The sequence below is a fragment of the Halichoerus grypus genome, chromosome 1 (genome assembly GCF_964656455.1).
Source record: "Halichoerus grypus chromosome 1, mHalGry1.hap1.1, whole genome shotgun sequence".
Lineage (NCBI taxonomy): Eukaryota > Metazoa > Chordata > Mammalia > Carnivora > Phocidae > Halichoerus > Halichoerus grypus.
In genome coordinates, this window is record NC_135712.1 from 68,411,947 (window position 1) to 68,430,467 (window position 18,521).

General features: G+C 46.1%; 1 protein-coding gene across 20 annotated transcripts in view; it reads left to right on the forward strand.

Moving 5' to 3' along the window:
- Nucleotides 1–18,521, forward strand: part of KALRN (kalirin RhoGEF kinase) — a 642,588-nt gene that overhangs the window by 411,965 nt on the left and 212,102 nt on the right. For all 20 annotated transcript variants that reach the window (XM_078066810.1, XM_078066838.1, XM_078066842.1 and 17 more), the window contains exons 26-32: nucleotides 970–1,039; nucleotides 3,428–3,517; nucleotides 8,233–8,325; nucleotides 12,749–12,860; nucleotides 14,299–14,489; nucleotides 14,926–15,027; nucleotides 16,815–16,957. In XM_078066810.1, coding sequence (XP_077922936.1) covers nucleotides 970–1,039; nucleotides 3,428–3,517; nucleotides 8,233–8,325; nucleotides 12,749–12,860; nucleotides 14,299–14,489; nucleotides 14,926–15,027; nucleotides 16,815–16,957 — 801 coding nt within the window. The remainder of the gene's footprint in view (nucleotides 1–969; nucleotides 1,040–3,427; nucleotides 3,518–8,232; nucleotides 8,326–12,748; nucleotides 12,861–14,298; nucleotides 14,490–14,925; nucleotides 15,028–16,814; nucleotides 16,958–18,521) is intronic.

Sequence of the window (18,521 nt, forward strand, 5' to 3'; positions counted from 1 at the left end):
TTACATCATCTTATACATATGTAAATTAAAATATATAGGAAATTTTCCAGGATTAAAGTTGCAGAAACACAAGATAAGTACATTTTTAAAATTTTGGTAGATGTTGTCACATTGCACTTTGTAAAGATTACATCTTCCATTTCCATCAGTATGTTTCCCCGTAGCGTTGTAATTATTTTTTATTTTAAAACCTCTGCACGATTGTTAAAAAGCAAATTCCATTCCAGTGATGCTGGCTTTTTAGAGCTTGTATTCTCTGAGCTCAAACCAATTGCTTAACATATTAATTTGAAGTTGGTTTAGTCAACCCTTCATTATTTCTTCACACAGATAGGAGCCAAGGGCATGGATATCCACAATGGCAGATGATTCTGTAGTAATTCAATTCAGCTTTCAACTATATTGTGATGTTTTCCCCATTGAGTTTTCTTTCCTAATGATGTCTGCATTCAGAAACAGTTACTCAGAGTTTTTAGCACAGAGTAACTACTGGGAGAAGAAGGAGGCCAAGAATTGGAAAGAAGTGTTTGCAGGATTCAAAACATTTCCACTTCATCTCTGGGATCATAAATGATATTTGTTTCATTCTTTTTGATATCTATTCTATACATTTTTTAACTGTTACAATGTGTTCAGATTACTTGTATAAAAAATAGATTCATAGTTGCAGTTACAGTGAAAGCCCCAACACAAGTATAATATTTAATTGCTTTTCAGCCTGAGAAATATAAATTCCCTAAGGGAAACAATACAATTTTAAGTAGCACTAATTAATCAGTTAATATAAATTGTAATGAAATAAGTTCTAATATATTTAAAACCACTCCTCACCATGTATCACTTAGAGAGTGGAGAAGCCGTGTGTAAATAATGGAGAGTGTATGGGGTTGTGTTGGCCTCGGTATAATCTGGGTGGGGAGGGAGGCAGTATGCAGAGATGTCTGATCCAGCTTTTCTCTTCCCTTGCAGCATCTTCCTCAAAGAGTTGGAGAAGTATGAGCAGCTGCCTGAGGATGTGGGACACTGCTTTGTTACCTGGGTAACTGACCTGAAATCCCTCTTCTCCCACTGTGCCATGCTTTCCAGGAGTGCAGATGGTATCAGATGGCATCACTGTTCGGTGCCTGAGCTGAGGAATGGTGTCACTGACATTCTAACACAGGACCAGGGATTCTCGGGAGGCAGCAGAAGTAGATCTGAGAGAAGCAGTCCATCCCCAAGGAGCAGAGTCCTCCTTGGGAAAAGTCCTTAGACATTGTGTCCAAACTCCACGTTAAGTTCTCGGAGAACTTTCTAAAATTGAGACATCAGGAGAGTAGAATAATGCCACCACCCTTGATAGAGGTACTACTCCAGTTCTATGCACTGGTTTTGTTCTGGTTGTTTTTACAGGATAAGGATTGGGGAATTAGACCTTTAGGAATCTGCCAAATAATTGGTCACATTTTCTTCCTTAATAGAGAAGAACAGATTCCATAGGTATCCATCCCAGTTCTGACCTACAAAATTCGTGTCTAATCATTTTCTTTCCTGGTGCTGTTGTCATGGGCCAAGTAAATGGGCTGAATGTACCAGGTTCTGATTATATAAATGGAAACCTTAGTCTTTATTAGCATCTCCACGCCATGTTATTTTGAGCTCAGATTTGTGGTAGTACAAACATCTCCAGGGAGGTCCACCTGTGATACTAAATGCATCTAAACGTAGAACTCCTTCTAGGAGTTCTTTTTAATAATTATCATAATTTCCACTCAAAATGGGCTACTTTTCAAAATGTGTTCATGATTCAGAGAGTTTATGCTCTCAACAGCCTATGGACTAGGTAGGGCTATGGTTATGCTGTATATTTTATAGGGGAAAACAATTCAGCTGACCTAGAAGGTTGACTAGTCCACTGACATGTAGTAAATATCACAGCCAGTCCCACAACTTATGACCTAAGTTGTTTGTTTTTTTTACATGAAACCTTAACATTTTCTTCCTGGCATATTCTCATTTCTTAAGGAGTCTTAGATTGCCATCTTATTTGTGTTAATACATTTTTCTACCTCTAAATACATGAGCCCATGCACAGTTCATATTAATGCTGATAAACAATTTATGATACCTTGCATAGCCAATGTAGAGAAAAAACAAGTGAAGGGTTTTTTTTTGTTTCTTTTTTTTTACATCTTGTTTCATACAATTTGTGGATCTGCCTAACAATCAACTGTAAGTATGATTTATCAGCATGTCTTAGGGATGATAAATGCCTCCCACGTAGTATATGAACCCTAAAATTGGTTTCAGAAAACCTTCAATGATTGCATAAACTATGCACATTTTGCCAAGAATTATCCCAAGGTGACTTTCTTAAATCTCATAATCTTCACATAGGAGGGTAGAAGGAGTTGTTTTAGTGTATTGAAAGGCAATGGTTATGACCAGGAAGCCTGAAGTCAGCTGGCCTGGGCTCTGCCACTTTCTAGCCGTGGGAATTTAAGGTTACTTAACCGGCCTATGCCACAGTTTTCACATCTGTAAAATGGGGATGATAATAATAGAGCTCACTACATAGGGTTCTCAGGAGAACCAGGTGAGTTAATATATATGAAAAGCGGTTGGAAAAGTGCTGGCATGGATGAGACCTATGAGAATTAACACATATCTGGGCTGCTTCCTCAGAAGAGGACATCCCAAGTGTTCTGTGGGCACCAACACTGACAGCATTTCACAAATGGGAAAGGTACTTGGTGGCCAGAATATACACACCTTTCCCGGGAGTAAGGACACATAGCACTAACCCAGGGGGTCCCAAGAGAGACAAGAAATGAATTTTCACCAAGCTCAAGGTTCTTGGCTTGAAGTAACAATCTGCTTAGGACTCATCGTTCAGGCCCTTCCCCAGAGGGTCACCTTACTTTTCTTTCCCCGCATCGTTGCTTCTGGGAAGTTGGAGATGACAGCATCATCACTTGGCATGTCCTACAAACTACCCCCACGGAGACCTTTGGAATACAAGCAGATCTACCTCGGAGGGCACACTTCATTTTCATTCTCTGGGTTTTGTTTTTAGTGCAAATGCTGTCATTTCTCAAGAGGGGAAGCACAATTGTAGGTCATCCAAAAAAGGGGTAATGTCTAAATAAATTCCAGCCAGCTTCAAAACACATTATGCAAATTGGTTTTTCTAATTCTTTCTAACGCAGACTGGTATCAATAAGCTCACTTTCAGCAAGCTTTCTCCACCTGCACGTAGGAGAAAAGCATCCCAAAGTTTGGGAGGGGAACATGGGCCAGATAAGCCCAGAACATTTGCCACAGATAATCCTGGGCCGCAGGATATCTGAGAGCTTAACCGCACAGCCCTTGCTGGGCCTTTCATGCCCAGTCAACAGAAGGGAGCAGCGGATGGATGCTTACCTATGATTGCCTTTGTTCTTTTTAGGCAGACAAATTTCAGATGTACGTCACCTACTGTAAAAACAAGCCTGATTCCAATCAGCTGATCCTGGAGCACGCAGGCACCTTCTTTGATGTAAGCCATAGTTTTCCATTCTTGAGCCATGGATGAGCAGCTGGAAATGTTTCTCTACTTTGGGGAAAATGAGTTTTTATCCTTTATTGCTCACTGTTCTTTGGCCACCCAAACGTCTTTCTCATGGATAAAGCACGGAGCCAAACAAAAGCAGTGTTTGTCTTTTGGTTTTCCCCACCCCATCTCAAGTGCTGGGGTCTTAGACAAGGCACATTTGCCTTCCACGCCTCAACACCAAACTGAGCTAGCCATAAATCCCATGTGTAGAGGAGATCAGTGATAACACAGGGGTTAAGATGCTGCATTTCTGCTTCATGCACAGCTCCCTTGAACACAGGGGTTCTCAAAGTGTGGTCCCCAGACCAGCCACATCAACGTCACCTGAGAACTGGGTAGAAATTTGGACCCTCCCCACACCCAGGTCCTATTGAATCAGAATCTCCAGGGCTAAAGCCCAGCAATCTGAGTGTTAAGAAGCCTCCAGTGACTGGTGCCCACTCTGGTCTGAGAAGCACTACTCGACCGCAGTTGTCTCAACCTTGACTATACATTCGAATTCCCTGGGAAGCTTTGAAAAATGCTGACTCCTGGGTACTGCCCCTGTGATTCTGGTATGATTAGCTTGGGTTTGGCCTGGACTTTGAGAGTTTTAAAAGTTTCCAGGTGAGAGTAAGCACAGCCAGGGCTGAGCACTTTGTGCTGTAATGGAAGCCAAGCGAAGTGGGCACTGATGGGCCTTGCCATCTCCAGAGTGAACAGAATCAAGCGGGTCAATGCAGGATACAAGGGAAGAAAAAGGAGAAGAAACGAGGGGGGACAAGGAAGTTCAGGGAGAGAGAGACTGTAGCAGTGATGGTCACTATGCTAGTCCTATCAGAAACGACAACAGCATGAAATTCAGAACTTTTTCATGTTTATCGGTCCGTCTTTCTGCCTACCTGCTTTCATCTCTCCCATAAATATTTGAGTATTTCCTGTAGGGAAGATGGTGTACTGGGCACCTTGGGGAATGCAGACATTTAAATGTTATTCCCATATTCAAGTCTACAAAATAAACCTCTGAGCATCTTTCTAGCCTGGCACTGCCATAGCAGAAATGATTCCACGAGAGTCTTGTTGCTCCATGAAGGAATGACCCTTGAATGGGAGGGAGCCAGACAAGAAAAAACCTACATGACTTTTTAAAATGAAGCGTTAATAGAGAAATGGTCCTGAGTGTCCCAAATTGGAATTTTTTTGAGGTTAGATTTGACAGAAAATTCAAGAAAAGCACTTCTTTAACTTGGTATCAGAATTTATTGGATATCATATTGGATGTTCTATTACCACTGTTACCTTTGTTAATAATGTATTTTGCTTAAGATGTTATTCATCAACAGTAGCCAAAAAGGTCTTTGTGAAGTCTTAAATGCACTGCATCCTGTCTTCCACTTAGCATTTTTCTGAACATATTCGCCTTGTGCTCTGAGCATGCCTCAGACTCTTCCACTTCCTCACCTTTGTTCCCAGTGTTCTCTGTCTTACCCCTCTGTGTGTGTCCTCTGGGTATGTGTACACACACACACACACACACACACACACACACACACACACACAGAGCCAGTCTTCAGAATTCTTTCTATCCTTTAAAGGTCAAATATTTCCTGCATGAATCCTTCCCTCTCTCTAGGCATTGTTATACTTTGTATCTGTCTTATAGTATTTGTAACAATTTGCCTTTTGGCAGGTTAACAATGTACCCTTCTATTTCGCACACCTCCTCCCACCTATGGTCCCCTTGAGGTTGGCTGATGATTTGCCTGGCTCATTTTGTACACATCATAATGTACAGTCCTATATTCATTGTATCCCTGTTTCTAGCCAATTTCTAGACTTTGACTAGTTAGATATCCCCCAAATTTTGCACCCTATCCCACCCCACACACACACTTCCAATGTAGTGACGGATGAGCTGCTGGAAACCAGAGAAAACAGTCCACTAGGTAGGAGTCCCTAGAGCTCAGCATAGAGAGGTGGGAAGGGAGAGCAGTAAACCCTCCTGATTGTTCCCAGAGCTTTCCAGAACGCATAATGTTTGTACCTTTTCCCATTCCATCAGGAAGTGTTCCCTAAGTTCTACGTATAGAAAATATCTGCTCTAGGCCCTCGTTCTATGAAAGAGACAAGCCCTTCATTAGGCTGTCTTTTAGTATCCATTACTGTGAACAGTACACAGAAAGTGAAGCTCCAGAAAGGGGCGCACATTCCCATGATCCAGAATTTTCTAGCTCCGATGCGAGAGCTGTGAGGCATGGTGCTGGTTGCTCTGGTGACTAGTGAGCATGGGTCGGCTGCCCTAGCTGCCGGAGGCAGGGCCTTCCTCGCTGCCCCGCATGCAGCCTCTTCCCATGGCTGGCGGAGAGGGAGGGTCATCAGGTGTGTTACCGCCGGGGCTGTCTTGCCAGAGCCCCCAGGGAAACTCACCATGTTCTTTGCCCAGAGAGTCACGCTGCCCGCCGTATTGCCCGTCATCTGTGGACAAGTCCTGCTGTAACTGCACACCTCTAGCGAAGAGGCAGATGACGGAGAAAGTTGCTACTTTCTGGGATAGTTGGCAGGAATTCGATCATTGTTTTAATTCCTCTTCACCCTCCTCCATGGCCGCATAGCAAGTCCTATCTTGGGTGACTTTATGGGTGTATTCCTCCAGTGCTTTGTCCTCACTGACCCTAGCTCAGGGCAAGCCCGTGTTACACACCTAGAGATAGAGATAGATACAGCTATAGCTATTGATTATACGTGTATTTAAAGTAAACAAGCTCAGGGTTTTCATATATTCACAGATAGGCGCAACCATCTCCACAGTCAATTGTAGGACTTTTTCGTCACCTCAGAAAGCAACCCCACACCCTTTAGCTCTCACCCCCACCTCATCCTCCCATCTATTCCTTAGCCCGAAGCAACCAATGATCTATTTTCTATCTCTATAGATTTACCTATTTCAGATATGTCACAGAAATGGAATCATGTAATATGTGTTCTTTTGTGACTTTTTCACTCAGCATAATGCTCTCAGGCCCCATGGATGTTATAGCATGTATCAGCACTACACTCCTTTTTATGGCCCGATAATATTCCATCATGTAGGTGTACCACATCGTATATTTCCATTCATCAATTGGTGGACATTGGGTTGTATCCACTTTTTCATCATTATTAATAATACTGCTATAAACATTGTATCTAAGTTTTTGTAAGGTCATATGTTTTCATTTCTCTTGGGCATATACCTAGGAGTAGAATTGCTAGATCACATGGCAACTCTGTGTTTGCACCCTTGGGATTTTTCAATAACCTCCTAACGGGTGTCTCTGCCTCTATTTCCCAACCTCCACCCTTGCTATGAGGCTTATATGACTCTCTGAAAGAGTGCTTTCACCATGTTTTTCTTCTATTTAAGATCTACAATACTTTACCATTAAGAAGCTCACCACCAAAATCCTGATTTTTTTCATCTAGCTCAACCCCATCCATGACCTAAATACACTTTGCTTATCTAACTGTATTTTTCATTTTTTCTGGATTCTAGGTGTGCATCCTCTGTACCATTCTGCATGGTCCCCGTTATCATCTAAATCCACAAAGATTATTTCCTGTGGACTTTTTAAATATGTTTTCCATTTATAGAATGCCATTCAACCAGCTTTGATCTTCTCCACTTCCCCTCCTTCCCCACCTATCTTCTAAACCTCAGTGGAAGATTTTATCTCTCCTAAACCCTCCGCCACTCCTGGCCCAGCCATTTCTCTCTGTTCTCGCCGGGAATACCTTCCATCTCCTTTGTTGCTACTTTATGTGTGTGAGTGTTCTCAGCGGCCTGGGGTGGAAGGTTCTTGAGGCAGGGAACCACATGGACCCTTCACGACCCTTTCACAGCACCTACACCTTGGGGAGTGGAAGATCATTTTGGAGGTAGGATAGAGAATGGACTACAAAGAGGCCAGAGGCACAAACAGCAGCTGGAGGTCACGGCTGTAGTCTGAGTGTGAACAGACCTGTGGCCAGGGATAACACAAGTTAAACAACTAACAGTGACCCCATGGTTGCCAGCTCAAGAGACCTGAAGAACGAGGGACGTGCCATGGATCACCAGGAATAAGTTGTAGCGAATGCAGAGGTGATTCCATGTTGGGGTGGGTTTAAGTTGGAGAGAAGGGGGTGGAAAGGAGATACCCCTTGTGCTGTTGTAAGGGGATAAAGACTCAGGAGCCATCAGCGTAGACCTCCCAGCCCTGCTCTCTGCCTCCCCTTGTTCTCATCGTCCTGCTATCCCCCTGTGATTGCTTCTGCTCTGGGTTTATTCGCTCTTACTTGTGCTCCACCACCTCTCCTTTACCCTTCTGTCTGTTACTTAACTCCTCACTTCCTTTTCCCACTTTTATCCTTCCCCGGTTCTTCTCCATTTCCATTTCTGTCACACAAATCTACTTTCTCTCCCCTTTTGCCATCTCTTCTTTTCTCTATTTATACATCCATCTTGGTCTCTCTTGTTTCCCTCTCCAGCAAAGAACAGTTCCTCATAACTGTCTACCCTTTTTCTTCTTCTTTCTTCTCACCTTGCCTACTTCCTCCCCAAACACACGCACGCGCACGCACGCACGCACGCACACGCACGCACGCACGCACGCACGCCCGTGCCCCTCCGTGCGTAATGGCGCCTGTTGTCACCCCTGCAGGAGATACAGCAGCGGCACGGTCTGGCCAACTCCATCTCTTCCTACCTAATCAAACCCGTCCAGAGGATCACCAAGTACCAACTGCTCCTGAAGGTACCTCCCCTCCCCACGGTGTCACCCCCTCCCACACTACCGACCGGGTCCAGGGAGTCCCAGCTTTGCCCAAGGAGGGGACAGCTTCTACCTCGAGACCTCGCCTCCACCTGCAGCAAAGCTTCAGAGACGAACCCACACTGGCTTTGCGGGCTCCCAGACTGCATGACCTATCCGTGGAATTCGGGGTGCTTATTTGTTGTGGGGACAGAGGAGAATGAGAGCAGGAACTAGTTGTGACTGTCTCCACACCTGCCCACCGCTGCACAACTTGGAGCAGTTGCCACCCCAGGCCCTGGCTGACACGCGGGGCCTCACTTGCCCTTCCCCCCGCCCCCCCGGGGCAGGTTCCTCCCGGTGGCCCCTGCTTCAGATAGGGTCAGGGGTCAAGGTATTCAGGGCAAGGCCAGTCTACATAGGCAACAGAGGCCCAGGGTGGCACCTACCATTGCCTTAATCTCTGTTTGTCAAGACTATGAAGTTTCTGAGAGTGCAGATTAAAACAAAATGGCACTCTTGTGTCTGGAGGATCCCATCCATATGTTAGGTAGGGGTTCTTTTGGAGCCAAGCAAAAGATTTGGATTTTCTCCAAAATATTTTCTTTAAATTTCAAATAATCAAACTATATGAAATACTAAGTAACTTGGGCTGATTCTTCTTAAGAAAGGAGACACTGACCATCTGAAAATATGACATTTCCCCCACAGAAAGCCTGGAAAACAGATCCTATAAGCAGTTATGGAATCCCTATGCATATCAGTTCTCAAGGTATAAGGGTGAAGTTTTCCCTAAGTTTGAATACTTTGCTTGGTGGCTCCTCAAATGCAAAGGACATAGGGATAGTGGGAGGCGTGTTCTAAGTAGTATATTTCCAGAGAAAATCTGCTGAAATTCAACTCATGTGTAGAGATGCTTGCAGAATCTCACATATTCTAACTTCGCTAAACCTGAAAACCAGTCTAGTTTCAAACCTAGGTTTCTACTCACACTGGAGTGCCCCCCCCCCATCAAGCCCCTGGGGTCTCCCTGCATAGCAGCATGGTTCCATGATGAGAAGAGCGGGGCACCAGCCAGCCGGTGCCCTGGACCTCTTCCCCATTCTGGGTCAGAGCAAGGACGAGTTCACCCCATCCTCTGGCTCCACCTTCAAACATCTTCTTTCCTTGTCTCCAAGAAGAGACTTTTTGGGCTTCTGCTTCCAGGCACTCAAGTCATCCAGCCCTGGAAGGATGCCTTAGAGAATTACCACACGGCATCATGCCCTAGGCCTTTACTGAGGCCTTGTGTGAGAAGTAACAATGTGCAGAGCATCTTGGCTATTTTAGCAGAATTGCTTTTGAAGATGTCCTCTTTGTTTTTTGAAGTTCCTTGTATAAAGACTCACAGAAACTCTCATAAGATCTCAGAGTGGGGTATGGGTGTTCTCTCCGAAATCATTGGTGTGCCCTCTACCTGTAAATCACAAGAGCTCTAGCTCCTTCTTTGCCTTTGACTATCAGATAATTAGCATTGAGTCCTGTTACGACTACTACTGTATTGTTACTAGTTTCTCCTTGGCCCATTTTTCTGTGTATAATTATCCCCTCCTTCCCTAGCCCATTTAATGCTTGACCCATTACATGATTTTTCTTATACCAGAAGATTTTTTTTTTTTTAAGATTTTATTTATTTATTTATTTGAGAGAGAGAGCGAGAAACAGCATGAGAGGGGATAGGGTCAGAGGGAGAAGCAGGCTCCCCGCTGAGCCGGGAGCCCGATGCGGGACTCGATCCCAGGACTCCGGGATCATGACCTGAGCCGAAGGCAGTTGCTTAACCAACTGAGCCACCCAGGCGCCCTACCAGAAGATATTTTAAAATTCATTTTTGTGGTCATTACATTTAAGTTTCCCAGTGCCTTTTCAGGAATTAATGGGGTTGTAAATTAAAAAGCAAAACAAAATAGAAACTCGCCCATCCACACTGCCAGTACCTTAACCCAAGTAAGATCCAATTCCACTATAGCTTTTCACCTCTCCCTTTGAATCCCAGGGGGCTGAGGTTCCCAGGATAATTTTGTGACACGGATAGGGGAAGGACATGGAGGATGGAGAGGCTGCCCTGTGTTTTGGTTTAGGTGATGGAGGGGTGGGCGCTAGGCCTTCATTCTGTAATTGGGTGTCTTAGGAAGAGACGACTGTGCAGTTAACTGAGAAGGAAAAAAATGAAGTAGTGGGAATTGGATTGTGGCAAAGTTGTAAAATTTTTATTGGGGAAAAAAGACTTACTAAGGTGATTTGGAACTCATAAGGGCACTGGTAGCAGAGTACCTGCTGAGTAAAAGAAAAATAGTTTGCTGAGCTTTTACTATAAATAAATGATGTGGGATTTATTTTCTCATTAAAGACAGTTTTATTCCAAATATATTGATATTTAATTATTAGTATCCTCTGGGGTTCCTCACTTTGGGTGTTGCATGAAAATAAAAACTATATATGTCAGTTGGTGTTCAATATTCTCCATGTAAATCTGCTACAGCTGTCCTTTTGGAGTCTAAATTAAATGTGGAGCCTTCTCCTTAATATCAACTATAACAAGGGCCCAAAGAGAACTTACTGGCTTTGCTGGCTGATTGGTGGACTTGCCACACTGCTTTGGGGGGTCGAACCAATTGGTATTTTCTGTTGCACACTGAATCATATTTCATATTTGTCTCTTATGCTTCTGCCTAGCGATTCCTTTGAGGATATATGAGAACTAGGTCGGGAGGGTTAAAATTAGGAAAGGGATGGGAAGAATCAGAGAACTTCAGGTTGGTAGAAATAAATGCAACTTTCTGAACAATGACGCCGTTACACTGGCTGGAGCCAAGGACAGAGCTGAGAACTGATCACTTCTGCCTCCCAAACATGCTCAAGGTAGTTCACCTCTCCTTTGGACACTCAAAGCTCCCTTCTTCATATGGGAATGTATCTGAGATGACACAAAGGATTGGATGTTCATGTCAGATACTCACTAATCAGATATCTTACCAAGTATAAAGCTTTACTATTAATGTCAAGGATACAAATAATCCCAAGGCAGAGATAAAGCACAGAGAAGTCCAGGACTACCAACAGCTCCAAGTCCTTTCTTGGAGCCTCAGGATGTGCTGTGGCCCAGACTAACATACAGACCTTCTACATGGCATATGTTGTATCAGATCATTTACCCTAAAGAGAACCATTTTGGTATGAAATATACTAACTTTTTACTCAGATAGTGGCATAGCATCTGTGATATTTTACAGGGAACCATACCCCTAAAGCCATAGATTCAGGTTTTTGTTACCACAAGAAGTCTTAGGCCAGATATATCCTACTAGAAGCATTCCATAGATGAAGACTCTCCTGCTAGCTAGTACCATTAGTTTATTTGCCAGGAGGTCTGACATTAACATGTTTACAAGATTTGATCTGGTCAACTTCTTTCTTTCCTGGAAGTGCATCTTACCCATCACCCATCCCCTGCCTCCCCCTACCCCCTAGAAGGAGAGAGTATGGACTGCAGATCTGTTGCTTAACTGTTTCCTTCTCAGTATCAAAATGAGCAAAATTTACAATAACCTTCATAGGAAAAATGAAAGCCAACATTCCTCTGGCTTGGGGAAAATCATTTCAAATGGTCCTTATAATTTTTAAGATAGTTGAAAATTATCTTTTCTCCATCAAGCAGATACTGTATGTCTTTTATGGAGATAATAATGACCTAGTCTTCAACGAGGAAATAAGAGAAGGCATGCTCTGGGAAGTCTTAGTGTGGTGGAGGTCATGGGGGACATGGGTGGCATGGCAGATGGAGTACTGGACTTGGAGTCTAGATTTAAGATTCAAAAAGGACTAGTCCAGAATCCCATCTACTGGTCCCAGGCTAGGAACTCCTGATTTATACGATCTAAAAATATTTTATAACTCTGAGATGCTGTAAACCTATAATGTCTATAACCCCAGGTTGCTCCCAGTATGGTGGAAGGCAGGATTTAGGCAGCAGAGGTATGTAAATAAACATGGTGCCAGCAATAGGCGTGCAGGGATATATGAGTGCTACGCATTCTTTGCACACCTTCTCTTTGTGATTCCACAGTACTGACCTTCTGTTTGTGTGCTTTGCCAGGGGTACTTCCTTCTCCAGGAGAGTAATCAAGTGACAGAGAATGCCCTAGGTTACTGACTTACAGTGCCAGGCATTTGAGAGTTGGGTTGAATTGAGTTAGCTTAGGTTAGATTGAGCTGAGGAAGCTCAGTCTGGGAAAAAATTGTGGTTGAATTCTTTGGAGATAACATCCTACCCCACTTTCCTTATAGCTTAGAGGGAACCATTATAGAGAATGAAGCTGGTCTGTAATCACCTTGATGGGAAGCTGGGACAAATGGTTCTAATTGTGTCTGGACTTTTTCCCCCCAGGAACTTTTAACTTGCTGTGAAGAAGGGAAGGGGGAGCTCAAGGATGGCCTGGAGGTGATGCTCAGTGTCCCAAAGAAAGCCAATGATGCCATGCATGTCAGCATGCTGGAAGGTAGCTGTCTGTCCTCCCAGCCTCCCCGGGGGAGCCTCCTCCTTTTCTAAGACGAGGGAGCTTGTATCGTGGTCTAGAACTTGTATGAAGTCAGGCAAGGGGCAAGGCTGGAAGAGAGGAGAAGTGGCAAGTTGAGGATATAGGTCCTTAGGACATTGGTCCTTAGGAGGTATGAGAGGAGCTCCACAGGGGCCAGCTCAACCAATACCTGCCTCCAGGTAGGACCAGGTAGGACCAGGTCCAAGTTGGACTTTGCCCAAGCACATGTAGTCCACTGGAACCATGTTATTGGGGCCCAGAGACCCGGTAGAGTGAGACTCCAATAAAGTGCTCTTACCACTGCAGAACAGATGTGCAGTTCAGCCATGCCGGGGCAGGACTGTTAGAGGAGCTCAGACGCAGCATCCCAGTCTGGGCTGACAAACAGGTGTTGTGGGACAGAAATGTACTCTGTTGCAACTGTGCAAACCTGTGGGCTGTGTTTTCTCCTCCGGGCTCCATCCCCCGTCATCACCTCCCCTCCCCCGCTCCCCACCCTCCGTCTAGAAGACTTGGTCTGGTCTCACCACTTCCTGGGTCACCCTGAGCAGAGGAAGCCATAGTTCTCCATGCAATGGAGCCCTGGTGACCTTCTCCAGACTGAGCGCTGGCCGTCTGAACCTATTCCTCTTGCCACGGTTTCTCCACCCTTTTCTGTTTGCACCTGATCCTCATCCCCAGCCCTGGGTATTCTCCCCTGCAAGCAAACCTTCTCCTCCAGCTTGTCCCTGCCCTGTATTCTGAAGCCAGTTACTCCGAGTACAGTCTGCGGACCAGCAACAGCAACACCTGAGAGCTTGTCCCGAGAGCAGACTCCTGGGCTCCACCCCACAGCTACCGAATCCCAGTCTCTTGAGGGGCAGGGGTCGGTAGGAATCTGTGTGATTCTTACACATACTAAGTTTCAGAACCTCTGTTAAAATTTAAAGTGGAATAAATGTAACTGTTGAAGGTGTGTGCACCACACTGTACAGGAGCCGTCAAAGGGAAGAGTCCTAGGAATGGAATCTAAGAAATAAAGCAAGGACAAATAAAGTGGAGTCAAGGGCACTCCTCCATCCAGCAGTGCTTGTCCTCAGCCCCACTCAGCGCTCTGAGTTGGTGGGGAACTGTAGGAAGAAGGTGACATAGGGTTTGCCCTCGCAGGAGGTCCCAGGCCCTGGGGAGATGCCACTAATCCTGGTTATGCGTAGGAGACCTGGTGTGGGAAGGGGGATCTGCTTACTGTTCCCTAGAACTGTCTCCTCAAGTATTGAGGAGTCTCGGGAATCAGCCCAGAGAGCCAACGTTGTGGGAATGGGGGGCTCATGGTCAGGGAAGCCTTTCCAAGCGGGGAGTGGAATGTGGCACCCACGTGGCACCAGAGAAACTCCATGGGGTGGGAACGGGTGTCTTTCAGGGTTTGACGAGAACCTGGATGTGCAGGGAGAGCTGATTCTCCAGGATGCCTTCCAAGTGTGGGACCCAAAGTCGCTGATCCGGAAGGGGCGGGAGCGGCACCTGTTCCTCTTTGAAATCTCCTTGGTTTTTAGCAAGGAGATCAAAGACTCTTCAGGACACACGAAATATGTTTACAAGAACAAGCTACTGGTAGGTGGGGCAGGTGGGGTAAGACAAGTCCCCCTGTTGTCATAGAGCCCTCGGGCAGAAAGGGCTCTTGAACACTCAGCTCATCTCTCCCCTGGCACCACACCAAAACCGTCCTGGACAAATGAAAATGCCTCCTATTTGGAAAGCTGCCCCCCCTCGACTCCCACTTCTGCATCTTAGAGTTCACCGGTCTTCTTGCTGTCTGCTTTTAGTGCCTCCCTCTTCACCCTCCCTCCCTGCCACCTGCTAATCTGGCAGGCACCTGCAGGTCCTTTCATCCGGGTAGCTGAACAAGCATCCAGTCTATTGAAGTTTGATTGACAGAAGCCCCTCCCTCGGTCCTCTCCTCTTTGTTGCCTTTCCCTTTCCCACCCCAGCCCTAAGTTCCCCACTGCCCTCCCCTTCCCCGCCTCTCACAGGCATTTCCTGTCTACAGACCTCAGAGCTGGGTGTGACCGAGCACGTAGAAGGTGATCCCTGCAAATTCGCCTTGTGGTCTGGGCGCACCCCCTCCTCAGACAATAAAACAGTGCTGAAAGTAAGTACTGCTCTCCGCTGGGCACTTGCCCAGGGTTGCGGGTAGCAGGAGGAGGGCAGAGGGCTGCAGCATGTTCTTCCTGAAAGCTGGGGCCTGGAGACTCCATGGGGAGGGCAGTATCCCATGGGTATTAAAAAGCAAGTTCTTTCATGGAAGTAGACTTGAAATCTCAAAGACCAGGGGCGCCTGGGTGGCTCAGTCGGTTAAGCGTCTGCCTTCTGCTCAGGTCACGATCCCAGCGTCCTGGGATCGAGTCCCACATCCGGCTCCCTGCTCAGTGGGGAGCCCCCTTTTCCCTCTTCCTCTGCTTGCTTCTCCCTCTGCTTGTGCTCTCTCTGACAAATAAATAAATTAAATGTTAAAAAAAAAAAAAGAAATCTCAAAGACCAGTGGTCTCCTAAGTCCCTCCCCTCATGTGTACCTAGAGGGAGGGAGGCAGGGAGTAGCCTGCTGGGCTGTCTCAGCAGGGCCCACTTAAATATGTTCTGTCCATATGTCCTCTTCAAGGGCAAGGACAACTGACCTTTTGGCAAAAGCTACCTTGATTTGCTCCACATTCATTCAATACTTTTTCTTGAGCACCTTCTGCACAGAAGGTATTCTGCTCAGTGCTGCTTCTAGCTATGCATGAGAGATGGACCTCATCCTCCAGAAACTTACATTCTAGAGCTCTAGTAAATCACACTAACGTGGTGACTATGTTGATTGAACGGAGTGCTAAGAAAGGGCCTTTCACTAGATGACAGCCTTAAGGAGTCATTCCAGCTCTCCAGAGCACATGCAGCCTGGGGTTTGGGGCTTGTGGTAACATGCATCTAACCGGGAAGGGGTCCTGCAGATGGGGCTCCCACCAATCATTTGCTTATTGGGGTGGCTGCCACCAAGGAAGAGATGGTCCGACCCTGACAAATGCTTCACACTTGTTCCCTCTGAATTGCCAGCCTAGCTTTACCTGCCATGAGACAGAATTACCTGAAAACAATTCCACAAAGACAAACGGGATGTTCATGAAGTGGCAGAAGTGCCTTCAATGAACGTGTTTACAAGGCTAAAAACCCAGCCCTGACTTTGAGGCAGCACAAACCTATGTATGTAGCCATACCAGGAGTTGAACGTGCTGACATGGATCTGTACCACTTGGTAAATAGCCACTGCCTTCAGATATCCCTTGCTACCCCTCCCAGTACTCCCCAGACCTCCCCAGCATCTAGCAATTGATGTGTTCATCCCTGACCCAGCAGGGGACCTCGACATATGCTCCAGCCCCAAGGCAGATGGCAATATTTTTTTAAAGATATTTATTTACTTACTTACTTACTTACTTATTTACTTATTTATTTGAGAGAGAGAGAGCATAAGCAGCGGGGAGGGGCAGAAGGAGAGAGAGAAGCAGACTCCCGCTGAGCAGGGATCCTGACACGGGGCTTGATCCCAGGACCCCGGAATCATGACCCGAGCCAAAGGCAGACAGACACTCAACCAACTAAGCCACCCAGGTGCCCCAGGGCAGATGTCAGTATTGGTCAGTGCCACACAGAGTATTAAATACTTTGAAAATCACTTCTGTACAAGTCTACATTGAGTATTGAGGTCTTAGCCCCATTCTAGGAGTTGAAGGAGTGTGTCCCTGGGATCGAAGAGTCATGCGTGTAAAATGAGAAATGAGCTCCTCAAACATTTGGTGTCCTTGAAAATAATGGGTTAAGCCTGCAGGAGGAGGATTGAGAACTGTTTTGGCAGGGCAAAGGGAGATGGGGTGTTTACTCTTTCTTTCTGTGGCACCCCAGGCCTCCAACATAGAAACCAAGCAAGAGTGGATCAAGAACATTCGAGAGGTGATTCAAGAAAGGATCATTCACCTGAAAGGAGCTTTAAAGGAGCCAATTCAGCTCCCCAAAACACCAGCCAAACAGAGGAACAATAGTAAGAGGTAACCAGCATCTCTCCCCCCCAAGCACTGCCTCATGTGCTCCAGGAGCGGGAGTGGGGTCGCCCTCTGCTCCCACAGGAGCGGTGCACTCGGCAGTTGGCACCCCTCTCTATGAAGCCCTGTCTAAGATGAGGAATCTCCTCTCTGAGCATCTCACCATTCCTGCTAGTTACATTCAGCAGGGCTCCATCGAGCTCCTCTTATTTCACAGACGCTGCTAGGTGCTCTGAGAAGGGGAAGTGCACGATGAGCCCCTGCCCTCTAGAACCATCTAACAGTTGTATCTCACACTTGGAACAGTTAGACTAGAAGAACCAGTGCCACCCATGGGGACAGTAAATGCTGTAAAAATTCATTGAGAGGGGACTTTAGATGAGCACTAGAGAGGAATGTCCAGGGAAGGCTTTGAGAGGGAGGTAGGCCATGAGTGGACTGATGAGACAGTAAAGGAGTTTTGTATATGGTAATGGCAGGGGGATGGGGTGGTGGGGTTATCACTGCAGCTCTTCTGTAACCCCCGAGTCCTCACCTTCAGTTATCTGAGATAAGCAAGGTGATTGGGCAGAAGGGGACTGATTTTTTGTATCTTCACCTCTCTGGGCCCTTCCGAATCCCAGTTGCCCTACACCGATGGAAGGCTTCCTAACTGTTTCTCAAATCTCCATGTGACAGTCACCTACAATGACTCTCTTAGAGGGCACTTCAAATGAAAGCATATAAAAAACATCATGTTAACCTTGGGAAAAAAACAAAGTTCTGGGGGTGATGGTCGCTGGTGGTAATAGGCTCGCCTTTCCTCCACTATTCATGAATGGACTAAATCCCAAAGATCTAGTTGACCTTCTGGTGCCAACCAGGATACATGGACCTGAGGACCTGCAGAGTAGCAGCATTAGTACAAAGGGAGGTGATAGCCAGAAGAAGAGTGTGACTAAGGTAGGGAGAGATACCTCCACAGGCCAGAAGCCCCAAGACCTGCGTGGCCAGGATAAGGTCACCTCTCAGTGCTGGAAGGACAAATTAGAGCTGTATTGGAGGAGGGGTTATTTTGATTTCAGTTACCCATGTCCAGAGTCCAGGGAAGGGGCAGGCTTAGTTTAGCACCAGGGACCCACCCTGCTGCAGGAAGCCCCTACTCTAATAAAGGAGATAGAGTGGAAATGTTCTAAGAACTCAATGTCCAACAGCATGCAGGAAAGAATGGATATTCAGGTGAGGTTGGCTCAAGTGTCTCTGTGATAGAGCCCCTTTTTCCCTCAGTAGTAGAGTCTGGACATCTATAGAACATGAGATGGACCTTTCTTGGACATGCCTCCCACCGTTTTTCTGTCATTGTCCTGAAATAAGAGAGTGAAAACCCTGGGCAGAGTCTGCAGAGAATAGTAAGGCTGTCTGTCATTTCATTAGCTCGGCTCCCAGGAGGCGGGGACAGAGTTTACAGAGGAGTGAATTGGCTTGGAGAGCACCCCCGCTCCTGGATGGGCTCCCCACATTCCCCAGACCTGGCTTTATCTGCAGTGGGCCAGAAGGGCCCGCAATGGGCCAGAAGGGTGGGAAGCACAAA